General features: G+C 37.6%; 1 protein-coding gene across 1 annotated transcript in view; it reads left to right on the plus strand.

Annotated features, from left to right (window-relative positions):
- The first annotated feature begins 5477 nt into the window (after nucleotides 1-5477).
- LOC132344552 (heat shock transcription factor, Y-linked-like) overlaps nucleotides 5478-13850 on the plus strand; it is a 186358-nt gene continuing 177985 nt past the window's right edge. The window contains exons 1-2 of the mRNA XM_059884234.1: nucleotides 5478-6107; nucleotides 6538-7050. Of these exons, the coding sequence (XP_059740217.1) occupies nucleotides 5598-6107; nucleotides 6538-7050 (1023 nt within the window). The 5' untranslated portion in view covers nucleotides 5478-5597. The remainder of the gene's footprint in view (nucleotides 6108-6537; nucleotides 7051-13850) is intronic.

Here is a 13850-nt window from a genome sequence, read left to right on the forward strand (position 1 = left end):
AAATCATCCCAGTCTAAGAGTTATTTATATGTGGGTCTTCTTTACTAGCCTCCACGTGGGTAGGGTTATTGTTACTGTCTTCCTAAATCCAATTTATATGCATTAATGAGCAATATTTGCCTCTCTCTAACTTTTTTCACTCTGAATAATAGGCTGTAGGTTGAACTGCCTCATTAAAAGTGACACAAATATATGCCTTTCTGTAGCTGAGTAATATTTCGTTTGTATATATACCACAACTTCCTTATATATTCATCTGCTGATGTGCATCTAGATTACTTCCATGCCATAGCTATTGTAAAGGCAATTTCAATAAACATTGGGGTACATGTGTTATGTTCCATCCTAATTCCCTCTGGGTATATGCAAAGAAGTGGGGTTTCTGGGTCATATGACAGGTCTAGTCCAAGTTTCTCAAGGAATCTCCAAACTGTTCTGAATACAGGTTGTACCAGTTTGTGTTACGGGCAACAGTGTATTAGGGTTAACTTTTCTCCACAGCCTTTCCAGGATTTCTTGATTGTAGAATTTCTGGTGATGGCCACTCTGAACAGTGTGAGATGACTGCTCATTACAATTTTAATTTTCATTTATCTAATGATGAATGATGTTAAGCATATTTCATGTGTTTATTAGACATCCATATGTCTTCTTTAAAGAAATGTCTATTTAGAGCTATTGGCCCCTTTTAATGATGCTGTGAAAGTGCTGCACTCAATATGGCAGCATATTTGGAAAACTCAGCAGTGGCCAAAGGACTCGAAAAGGTCAGTTTTCATTCCAATCCCAAAGAAAGGCAATGCCAAAGAATTCTCACATCACCATGCAATTGCACTCATCTCACATGCTAGTAAAGAAATGCTCAAAATTCTCCAAGCCAGGCTTCAGCAATATGTGAATTGTGAACTTCCAGATGTTCAAGCTGGTTTTACAAAAGGCAGAGGAACCAGAGATCAAGTTGCCAACATCCGCTGGATCATTGAAAAAGCAAGAGAGTTCCAGAAATTCATCTGTTTCTGCTTTATTGTCTATGTGGAAGCCTTTGAGTGTGTGGATCACAATAAACTGTGGAAAATTCTGAAAGAGATGGGAATACCAGACCACCTGACCTGACTCTTGAGAAACCTATATGCAGGTCAGGAAGCAACAGTTAGAACTGTACATGGAACACATACTGGTTTCAAATAGGAAAAGGAGTATGTCTAGGCTGTATATTGTCACCCTGCTTATTGAACTTATATGCAGAGTACATCATGAGAAACACAGGGCTGGAGGAAGCACAAGGTGGAATCAAGATTGCCAAGAGAAATATCAATAACCTCAGATATGCAGATGATACCATCCTTCTGGCAGAAAGTGAAGAGGAACTAAAATGACTCTTGATCAAAGTGAAAGAGGAGAGTGAAAAAGTTGGCTTCAAGCTCAACATTCAGAAAATGAAAATCATGGCAACTGGTCCCATCATGTCATGGGAAATAGATGGGGAAACAGTGTCAAACTTTATTTTGGGGGGCTCCAAAATCACTGCAGTTGGTGTCTGCAGCCATGAAATTAAAAGACACTCCTTGGAAGGAACGTTGTGACCCACCTTGATAGCATATTCAAAAGCAGAGACATTACGTTGCCAACAATGGTCCATCTAGTCAGGGCTATGGTTTTTCCTGTAGTCATGTATGGATGTGAGAGTAGGACTGTGAAGAAAGCTGAGCATGGAAGAATTGATGCTTTTGAACTGTAGTGCTGGAAAAGACTCTTGATGTAAGAGATCCATCCAGTCCATCCTACAGGAGTTTAGTCCTGGGTGTTCCTTGGAAGGAATGATGCTAAAGCTGAAACTCCAGTACTTTGGCCACCTCCTGTGACGATTTGACTCACTGGTAAAGACTCTGATGCTGGGAGGGATTGAGGTCAGGAGGAGAAGAGGACGAGAGAGGATGAGATGGTGGTTGGCATCACCGAGTCGATGGACGTGAGTTTGTTGAACTCCAGGAGTTGGAGATGGATAGGGAGGCCTGTTGTGCTGCAATTCATGGGGTCGCAAAGAGTCGAACATGACTGAACAACTGAACTGAACTGAAGCAACTGACAAAGAATTAATGTCAAAAATATACAAGCAACTCCTGAAGCTCAATTCCAGGAAAATAAATGACTCAGTGAAAAAATTGGCCAAAGAACTAAACAGACATTTCTTCAAAGAAGACATACAGATAGCTAACAAACACATGAAAAGATGCTCAACATCACTCATTATCAGAGAAATGAAAATCAAAACCACAATGAGGTACCTTTTCATGCCAGTCAGATTGGTTGTGCTCCAAAAGTCTACAAGCAATAAATGCTGGATAAGGTGTGGAGAAAAAGGAACCCTCTTACACTGTTGGTGGGAATGCAAACTAGTACAGCCACTATGGAGAACACTGTTTAGATTCTTTAAAAAAAAAAAAAAACAACCTTCAAATAGAACTGCCATAAGACACAACAATCCCACTGCTGTGCATACACACCAAGGAAACCAGAATTGAAAGAGACATGTGTACCCCGATGTTCATCACAGCACTGTTTCTAATAGCCAGGACATGGAAGCAACCTAGATGTCCATTAGTGGATGAATGGATAAGAAAGCTGTGGGATATATACATAATGGAGTATTACTCAGCCATTAAAAGGAATACATTTCAGTCAGTTCTAATGGGGTGGATGAAACTGGAGCCTATTATACAGAATGAAGTTAGCCAGAAAGAAAAACACCAATAGAATAAACTAACACATATATGAGGAATTTAGAAAGATGATAATGATAACCATGTATGCGAGAATGCAAAAAAGACACAGATGTATAAAACAGTCTTTTGAGCTCTGGGAGACGGCTAGGGTGGTATGATTTGGGAGAATGGCACTGACACATGTATAATAACATAGGTCACCAAATTGGCAGTCCAGGTTCAATGCATGATACAGGATGCTTGGGGCTGGTGCACTGGGATAACCAGGAGGGATGATATGAGGAGGGAGGTGGCACACATGTATACCTGTGGCAGATTCATATTTATGTATGGCAAAACCAGTACAATATTGTAAAGCAATTAGACTCCAATTAAAATACATATATTTATATTGAAAATAAATAAAATAAAGTTGTGTCCAATGTGAGGAGAGCAACAGCGTTCTTTGAACAATATATCTAAGTAAATGAGAGTTGTGATTTTATGCGTTCAAGGTGTCCCCATAAGTATGAGCCCTACCTCTTATTGCAGAAAGAATTGTGGAAGATGAGCGAGATTAAAGGAGAGCTTTTCAGCAACAGGATCTGAATTGTTCAGCCAGAAAATTATTAAGTAATGTAAGGCTTCCCAAACAGTTTATTTAAGATCTTGGGAGCAAGCAATGAGTTTGGCCACCTAAATAGTGTTGCATAAAATTATATTTTGACATATATACACCTGTGTGTATGAGTGTGTGTATAAAAAAGGTGCAATGGCTTTTAACTCCTGTTAGATTTCATAGAAATGGAAAAAAATTAAAACCCAAATGAAGAATGATTAAAAAGTCGACTCGGTTGTTGAATATATGTAAGCAGAAATACTTCAAAATATGTTTTCTTGGCTGAATGTAAAATATGAGGACTCTTTTATATCACTCACCTCTCTGCTTTTAATAAAGATCTACCAATTTTCAAATTTTTGTCCAGTTTTGACAAAAATAGACAGATATAGACTTATATATACATATATATCATATATAAAATATAGAAGTATATTTTCATAAGAGAAAATATTGATGCCAAGCTTAGATTTCAGAATTATTTCCAACTCCAGGCTCCATCTCAGCAGGAAATAGCCAAAGTTGTTGCTGATTGAAACACTCCAAGAGCTGGAAAACCTGAAAAAGAAATCGAACCTGCAACTGAGATTTTCTGTCACATTTATGATTGAGTTCTAAGTCCAACACTTTATTTCCTTTCGTGTTCTAAGCAGTCCCTTCTGAAGACTGAAAATTATGAAAACCGAGAGAAAGAGGTAGGAGATTGTAGACCTCCTGGTGTTCAATTTCACACCAGTCAGAATGGGTGCGATCCAAAAGTCCACAAGCAATCAATGTTGGAGAGGATGTGGAGAAAAGGGAACCCTCTTACACTGTTGCTGGGAATGCAAAGTAGTACAGCCACTATGGAGAACAGTGTGGAGATTCCTTAAAAAACTGGAAATAGAACTGCCTTATAATCCAGCAGTCCCACTGCTGGGCATATACACTGAGAAAACCAGAATTGAAAGAGACACGTGTACCCCAATGTTCATCGCAGCACTGTTTCTAGTAGCCAGGACATGGAAGCAACCTAGATGTCCATCAGCAGATGAATGAATGAGAAAGCTGTGGTGCATATATACAATGGAGTGTTACTCAGCCATTAAAAAGAATAAATTTCAATCAGTTCTAATGAGGTGGATGAAACTGAAACCTATTATACAGAGTGAAGTAAGCCAGAAAGAAAAACACCAATACAGTATACTAACACATATATATGGAATTTAAAAGATGGTAACAATAACTCTGTATATGAGACAGCAAAAGAGACACTGATGTATAGAACAGTCTTTTGGACTCTTGGGAGAGGTAGAGGGTGAGATGATTTGGTAGAATGACATTGAAGCATGTATAATATCATGTATGAACGAGTCACCAGTTCAGGTTCGATGCACGATACTGGATGTTTGGGGCTGGTGTGCTGGGACGACCCAGAGGGATGGTATGGGGAGGGAGGAGGGAGGAGGTTTCAGGATGGGGAACACATGTATACCTGTGGCGGATTCATGTTGATGTATGGCAAAACCAGGACAATATTGTAAAGTTAAAAAATCAAATAAAAAATAATAAAATAAAATACACACAAAACAATAAAAAAAAAGTAATTTTAAACAGTGAGGCTAGAAAAGACAGAATCTAAGGATAATAATCAAGTGATAGAGAATAATAATGATTTAGCCATTAGTCAAATTCAAGGGTCTTTAGTTCCTCCTCAAGGGCCATCAATAACATCCTGAGCATTATCCTATGAACAGTTTTAGAGATGCCAAAGCCCCAGCCAGGCTGAAAGTTAAGTACAGAGACCACAGAGTAGTTGAAACCAGACAGTTAAAAGATTTTATTGCAGAGGCCAGTAGACCAATTTTGCTTGGGTAACAGTACTGAATATGAAAAATGTGTGTATAGAAGGGTGATAAATCACTTTTATTTCAGAAACCAAGTAGATTTATTGATGTGATTTTTCTGTGTAAAAATTCTTTAGGAATGAGATTTTGCATGCTTCATGGTTTTGGTTACTATTTCTGTAAGCAGGCTGTATTTTTAAGTTGATGCTGAAGTAAAGCCTAGCTGAACATCACCTTTCAATGGCTAGGAGACCAGTGATTTTGTGATGTCACAGCTACCCTTTGATTGCTAGGAGACAAGTGATTTTGTGATGTCACAGCCTTTTGACTTTGAGGACCTCTGCGATGGTCTAGAGAGTTTCTCTCTGTTGGCCAGCCAAGCAATTTTTGAAGTAGTGGTCAGTAAAATCAGACAAATGAGTAAAGGATCTGAAGAAAGATTTCTCTGAGATGGCACATATACCTTCAGAAATTCAAGATGGGCCTCCTAAGGATGAATCAACTGATTCAGAAACCTCCATTAGATCTTTGTATGATTATACACTTACTAGGGACTCAGTTTTGAGATCTATGATTGAAGAATATGCTTTTCAGGCTTTGTCTGAGGATCTTGTGATAAAAAGGCCATGCTACAAATATTCTGTATCTGAAACAGATGAGGTGACTAATTTTCTTTCACTCACCTTTCCACAAAAACTTTGGAATATAGTTGAAAGTGATCAGTTTGAATCTATTTGGTGGGATGAGAGAGGCACATGTATAGTGATCCACGAAGAACTCTTTAAGAAAGAAGTCTTGGAAAGAAAGGCACCTTTCAGAATATTTGAAACCAAGAGTATGAAGAGTTTAATTCGACAGCTTAACCTTTATGGATTTAGTAAAAAGCGACAAACTTTTCAAAGATCTGCTTCACTACCTGTCTTTCTGGAAGAAGAAAACAACATCTCTCTTTTGAGTAAGGTATTCCAACATTTTCACTTATTGGCAATACGTAAGATGAAATCATGTGACCTAGAAAGCGCATTTACATATGTAGCTAAAACCGAATTTAAACTTGAGCTAACAAATTGTTAAAAAGTTTTATTTTTTGAAGTTGAGAACAGCTGGATATGTTAAAATATTGGATGTTTGACAAACTTTCCTAGCACTGTGAAACCAGATATAAGTCCTGAAGCAACTTAAAGCGGTATTTACTGTATATATAAAATATATTTTTCATTGAGGATCATATTCTTTCTAACATGTTACCTGTTAAACTACTAATGGAGGTGTTTTATTTGATGCTATTTAGTTGGTTTCATTAAAGGAATACATTTTTATAACTTAGCTTTGCTTGTCAGTTTTACCTTGGTTTATAAAGAAACTAAATAATGTAATCCTTTGATTTTAGTTACAGACCTACTATAATCCAAATTTCAAAAGAGGTCATCCTCAACTTTTATTAAGAGTGCAAAAAAGAGAAAGAAGAGTTGGGATTAATAATGTGTCTCAAATATCTTCATTAGTGCAAGATAACAAGAAGCATGTTAAAGCAAGTGTCAACGAAGATGATCGTAACTCTGAATTTATTCCAGAAATTAGTAGAGAGAGCGCATTTTCAGCCTCCACAAGTTTACCTGTGCCTTTCATACAAAAGCCTCATACCATCCAGATTGTCACTAATACAAATGCCCTATCTCCATGTGACTTACCTAACCACCCATCACCAATATCGGTTAGACAAACAGAACAGATTTTGGTAAATCAACCTGCTGTTTTAAAAAAGTTGAGCATTTTTAATTGGCATTCACATAGCAGCTACACTCAAGTAAATGGCCCCATTGAGGACTTTGCTACTACAACTACATCTACTTCTCAGAACCACATTGTATCCCCATTACAGAGCACTTATTCTGGACTGATGGTGGAGCCTTCTAAATTTCCAGTCAGGCATAGCGATATGTCAGGCCATGACAATCCTTTTCCTAACCTGCAAGAGACAGGCAACTCGTGGTTCTCAGTGCCAACAAGCACTTACACATCTGCTTCCTCTCTTTCAAGTCAACTCATCAACAATCACCATTATATGGAAACCATGCTAATTAAAACTGACCTACCAAATACGTGTCAGATTATGGAGCCTAAGGAAGATTGAACGTTACTTTGGGAGATGTCAACAAATACCTACCATTCCTGTATTTGAACAATAAATTTACATGTTCATCTTCATAGTTTCATTTTCAATTTTTAAACAAAGAAGAGAAAATGAGGCTTTAGTTCATTGGTTTACTATTTTACTGCATGGTATTCCAAACTCTTCAGTTCAAGAAAGCATTCGTTATGCATCCTAGGTAAATGACACCTGATATAATATTTGTAAGCAAGAAAATGAGAAGCAAGGGAAAAGAGGTAATGGATGTAAAGTGATTTCTGAAATCATCCCTGCTGAAATGAAGGGGTGTCTAAATTAGGATGGTATGGGTGAAGAAAGAGATGCAAATAAAATTAGATAAATAAAAATACACAGTATGATCTTCAGCACATTCACATATTATATTCTATTAGTTACTGGTAGAGTCTTAAAGATTAGACAGCAGATTGTTTTCATTATAGAAATTAATTTTGTCCCTGAAAATATAGATATTGTAGTACATCCAAAATCATGATCACAATTATACCATCACTGTGATAGAAAAGATAGCATGATATAATCAGTGACTGGCCCATGGTCAGCACAAGTTATGTACTTTACAAGTGGTATTCTATAGGGTCATTTTTGCGCTGCTGTCCTTAAGCCATGTCTCTATTTCCTGACACCAAGATTCCACCCTATAATTTCAAATGCATGTTTAGATGTTGCTTATCTGTCCCCATAGAGACAGAATAAATTCCTGGTCATTACTGCAGCACATCAGCATGGTTACAAAGTTCTTGGAAGACATGATATCTGTTTTCCTTAGTCATTTCATTATCTTTCTCTTCTGAAGCTACAATCACAAATTATTTTCAGTCATGCTAAGCCCTCGGAGAGGGCAATGACACCACGCTCCAGTACTCTTGCCTGGAAAATCCTATGGTCAGAGGAGCCAGGTAGGCTGCAGTCCATGGGGTCGCTAAGAGTCGGACACGACTCAGCGACTTCACTTTCACTTTTCACTTTCATGCATTGGAGAAGAAAATGGCAACCCACTCCAGTGTCCTTGCCTGGAGAATCCCAGGGATGTGGGGGCCTGTTGGGCTGCCGTCTATGGGGTCGCCTAGAGTCAAACACAACTGAAGTGACTTACCTAACCTTACCTTACCTTATGCTAAGCCCCTTCTAACAACTTTGTCTCAACTATTTCTTGCGGTTGGAAGGAACTACTGTTTGCCCTCCTACGAAGGAGAGTACAGATATCTCCAATGTGTTTTGGGTCTACCCTCTTTATGTATCTTTCACAACAGCTGAAACATAGAGCCTGAAAATGACACATTTTAAGTGCTTACTGAATTATCAATAAAGAAATGTAATAACCAATCAAATGCTCTACACATTACTCAACAACATTCTATAACCTGCACTACTATCATAATTCACCTTTCCTATTGACTGAGAAAATTTTCCAAGTTGATAAATATTTATTTTATTTACATGGATGTAAGAATTCTCAGGAGGCATGTATTCCGATGTTTGGAAGAATATTCCACGTTTTGATGTGACTTTTTGTGTGTGTGTCGTTTTGTTGTGTCAGTCAAAGTCTTTGGCATAGTCAAATAAGAGTAGCTGCTTTCCTGGAGTTCTCTTGCCTTTTGGAGGACCCAACGGGTGTTGACAATTGAATCTCGGGTTCCTCTGCCCTTTATAAATCCAGCTTGAACATCTGGGAGCTCATGGTTCACATTCTGTTGAAGCCTGGCTTGGGGAATTCTGAGCAGTTCTGGGCAAGTGTGTCAGACATGTGCAATTAAGTGGTAGTTTGGACATTCTTTGGATTGCCTTTCTTTGTGGTTGGAATGAAAACTGACCATTTCCAGTCCTCTGGCCACTGCTGAGTCTCCCAAATTTGCTGGCATATGGAGGGCAGCACATTCATATCATCATCTTTTAGAATTTGAAATATCTCAACTGAATTCCATCACCTCCACAAGCTTTGTTTGTCGTTATGCTTCCTAAGTCCCACTAGACTTCACATTCCAGGACATCGGGTCCTCAGGTGAACGATCACACCATCGTGCTTAACTGGGTCATGAAGATCTTTTGTGCACATTTCATCCATGTATTCTTCCCACCTCTTCTTAATAGTTTCTGTTTTGGCTACATCCATACCATTTCTGTCCTTTATTGTGCCCATGATTGCATGACATTTTCCCTTGGTATCTGTGATTTTCTTGAAGAGATCAGTAGACTTTCCAGTTCTATTGATTTGCTTTATTTATTGACATTGATAACTGAGGGTGGTTTTACCTCTCCTTGCAATTCTTTGGGGATCTTCATCCAAATGTGTATAATTTTCTTTTCTTTTCTTTTTATGTGCTATCCAGATTTATTATTATATAAATACAGATTGAGAGGAAGCAGTTAACATTTATTTTCTATTTGAACACATGTTCCAAATTGATTAAAACAATGAATCAAAATATTTTGCATTTTAAAATAAAATAAAAACATTTATAGGTGTTGCAAAATTGTCCTTTAACATGGCTGGCAGGAAGAATGATGAAAACATTCCAGAAATAGTGTCAATAGTTACACAACACTGTGAATGTTCATTTTTCCCTCTAAGGTTTGCTTTATTTTATTTTATTTTTTAATTTTACAATATCATATTAGTTTTGCCATATATCAAAATGAATCTTCCACAGGTATACATGTGTTCCCCATCCTGAAACCTCCTCCCTCCTCCATCCCCATACCATCCCTCTGGGTCATCCCAGTGCACCAGCCCCAAGCATCCAGTATTGTGCATGGAACCTGGACTGGTGACTCATTTCATATATGATATTATACATGTTTCAATGCCATTCTCCCAAATCATCCCACCCTCTCCCTCTCCCACAGAGTCCAAAAGACAGTTATATACATCTGTGTCTCTTTTGCTGTCTCCTCTCAGTGAACTCCGGGAATTGGTGGTGGACAGAGAGGCCTGCCATGCTACAATTCATGGGGTCACAAAGAGTCGGACACGACTGAGTGACTGATCTGATCTGATCTGATACAGGGTTATTGTTTTCTTTTTCCCCTTTTTGTTTAGCTTCGCTCCTCTTCTCAGCTCTTTGTGAGGCCTCGTAACTTTACCATTTTTCATTTCTTTTTCATGTGGATGGTCTTGATCACTTTTTCCTATACGATATCACTAACCTCCATCCATAGGTCTTCAGGCACTCATCTGTCAGATAGAATCCCCTGCATCTATTTATCAATTCCACTGTCTAATCATAAGGGTTTTGATTTTACATGTGTAAAATATATTATTCCCTATTTCTTATAGGGAAATCTTCACCCAGATTTTTATCAAAGAAATACAGAAAACTCTATATGGTATTCAGGATATACATGAAATATAGCTGTTTGATGTTTGCGGTTTAGCTCAGATCTTAATTTCTGAATGACGGGAAATTCTCTTTCATGTGTACAAATCTGGAAAATGTTTCACATGTGAACAATTGAGAATTTATATTTCATATGAGAACATTTCTCCCCAGATTGTCAAATGGGAAATACACAGAATTCCGAATCTCATATCAGAATACCTTCCAAACATTCTTGATGAAAAGATAGAGAATTTCAGAGCCCAAGCATGAAAATCTGTGGGAAAATTCTATATTTCTTGTAGGAAAATTAACACAGGTTTTTCAAATGTGAAATAGACAGTATTCAATATTTCATGAAGGAAAGACCTCACAAATATTTTCAAATGACAAATATGAAAAAATTCATGTTTCATGTGACCATGTGTGGATATGTGAAACAGACATTTTTGTATTTCCTGTCAAAGAATCTGCATCCATATTTTCATAACTCTAATGTAAAAAAATTCCACATTTTCTGCAGAATATTTCGTGTCCGTACATTCATGTATGATGTACAGAGAATTCGTACTTTATGTTGGAAAATCTTTCTCCAGATTTGTATATGTGAATAATGGAGAATTTCATGTTTCACACCCTGAAATCTTTATCTAGGTTTTCATATGTGAAACTGAGAATTTCATCTTTTATGTAGGACTATCTCATTTCAGATGTCTATATTTGAAACAGATAATACTTTCATCAAGAGGCACCTTAATTATTATATTTCTTCTGTCATTTTGGTGTTGTCACTGGGATAACTAAGGTTATTCATATCTCCCACATAAATTCGGTTTCTAACTTGAGATTCATCTAGATTTTTATTTTTTCATGGTGTTCTCTGCACAGAAGTTAAATAATCAGGACAACAATATATAGCTTTGACTTGTTCCTTTCCCAATTTTGAATTAGTTCATTGTCCCCTGTCCAATTCTAACTGCTGCACCTTTACTAGCATACACGATTCCCAGGAGACATATAAGGTATTCTTGTATTCTTATCTCTAAGAATTTTACAAAATTATGTTTCTTTCTTTCTTTATTTCTTTTTTTTGGTTTGTGTGTGATCCACAGTGTCCAAGTCATTAGCAGAGACAGTTAAGCAGATATAGATGATTGTATGCTATCTCCTTGCTTATTCTGTGATACAAACATCAATTCATGTGTACCTCTTATAATTAAATAACTAACTACACATTCCTGTTTTGTTTTGTTTTTTTTTTTTCAATTTTATTTTTTGGTCATTGCTGTCGTTTTCTCTCTTTTTTCAAGTAGTCAAGTACCAACTGGTAATTTCCTATGAACTTGCCGTCTTATTATACAATAATTAAATTATGCCCATGGAAGTCTCACCTTTGATATCTACTGAATGGAATTGCGCTTTGAGATCTGAAGTTAGACATTTGTACGCTGGGAAAATGTCAGGAACGTTCAAAAAATAGCTAGAGATATTCAAGTGCTGCCTTTTTGAGCCCAATTTTGCTATTATATTTTATGTGGAAAGTTCTGCATTTCTTCATGCTGATGACAATTCCTCATTAAGAGAAATTTCCAAGGGGGAAAGAAAAAAAGACAACACAATATGCTTGATTGCATATTGAAAGTCAAAGTAGTACCAGTTACGTGTGTACGTAAGCAATGTCCCATCAAACAAATTGATTCATGGCAACTAATGTTTCATGTTTTTCTGTCAAGGAAAAAATAATAATTGAGCTTTCCAGGAAAAACTTAGAAGTTCCAAGAAGGCAGAAATGTAGGCAGATGTGAAATGCAACTCTCTCAATAAATGGATCACAAATAATACTTCTGCAAGGGCAATAGTTCTCCCACAGCATCAAATAGCAGAATGCCCTGCTCACCAGAGTGTCCCATGTGGGTTCCAGACATACCTGAGTGAAAAGGAATTAAGAAGGGATTTAGAGGGATCCTGGGAGAGGACTGCTGTTGACTATGTGGAAATGGCCTGACGGAGCAGGTACGAGTCGTTGTGTAGCAGGGAATACCTTTTGAGAATTCCCAAACTGCCAAAGCGACTGTACTGTGTCACACTCAGGAGGCAGAGATACCTTGGTAGCGCCTCACCTTCCCACCTGTTAACACCTACTATAAGGCAATAGAGAAAGACCAGCAGAAGTACCACTCATGCTCCTGCAAACACAGGCTAGAAAAGGATCCCATTCAGGCAAAACCTCTTCTGCCTATGTCTGCTGGCTCCTATTCATAACTAGCACCACCATGTTTCCAGAATTCCAAGCAGCTGTACCTTAACCTTCTGTGCTCATCATGGCAGACCCCAGTGCACCACAAGTGTCTCAAGTCAGACACATTTGGTGACCACATGTGAGGAAGGATGAAATTTACACCTGAGGCCCAGGGACAGAGCCATTAAGAAAGAGGATTATGAATCTTCCATCCAGTTGTGCATGCTGCAGATTAAATACACAGGATTAATGATGCAGACCCTGTGTCTACGGATTACATCCAAAGCTGAGAAGAGGTAAAAAAAAAAAAAAAAAATGCCCAGGCTCAGGCAGCTATAAGAACGCACAGGAATTATAGCAGTTTTGAGTCTGAGGTGCCCTTAGAGATATCCAGAATCCAGTTCTCTCTATCTTTGGAGAACTTCCCAAAGAGGTGTAATTGTCCTCTGGCCCATGTTGAGCACTAGGACACTCACAGATGAGACACAAGGAAATATGTATTATTCTTTTGATGCATTGAATTGTTGTGTTGTTTGTGCACTATTTTTCTCAGTTGTATGTTTCTTTGTTACTACACATTGATTTGATCTTGAAGATTATTTCAACTATATTTTTATTTTTTGTATAGCTATTTCTACTTTTACTTTGGTTTCCTATTTTCTGTGCCTTTAATTGCTGTTGCATCACTTCATTCTTTAACATGGGTATGCATTTCTATATTAACTGTGGTTTCCTGTTATTCTGTGGGGGCTGTCCTGCTCTTCTTGTCAGATTTGCTTTCTTTATTTTTCAGTTGGCACTCTACTCTGGTGGTGTTTTTTGCCTTGAGATTTACTTGATTGGCTCTCATTATGAATCTGTTGTCTTCTCTGTAGTGTTTATTGCTTGTGGCACCTTTTACTTATTTATTTACCATTTATCTATGTTACTTTTTTAATCTCCTCAATCTATCACAATGGTATTGTAGTTCTCTGGGC

Source organism: Bos taurus, chromosome Y (assembly GCF_002263795.3).
Source record: "Bos taurus isolate L1 Dominette 01449 registration number 42190680 breed Hereford chromosome Y, ARS-UCD2.0, whole genome shotgun sequence".
In the NCBI taxonomy this organism is placed as follows: Eukaryota; Metazoa; Chordata; class Mammalia; order Artiodactyla; family Bovidae; genus Bos; species Bos taurus.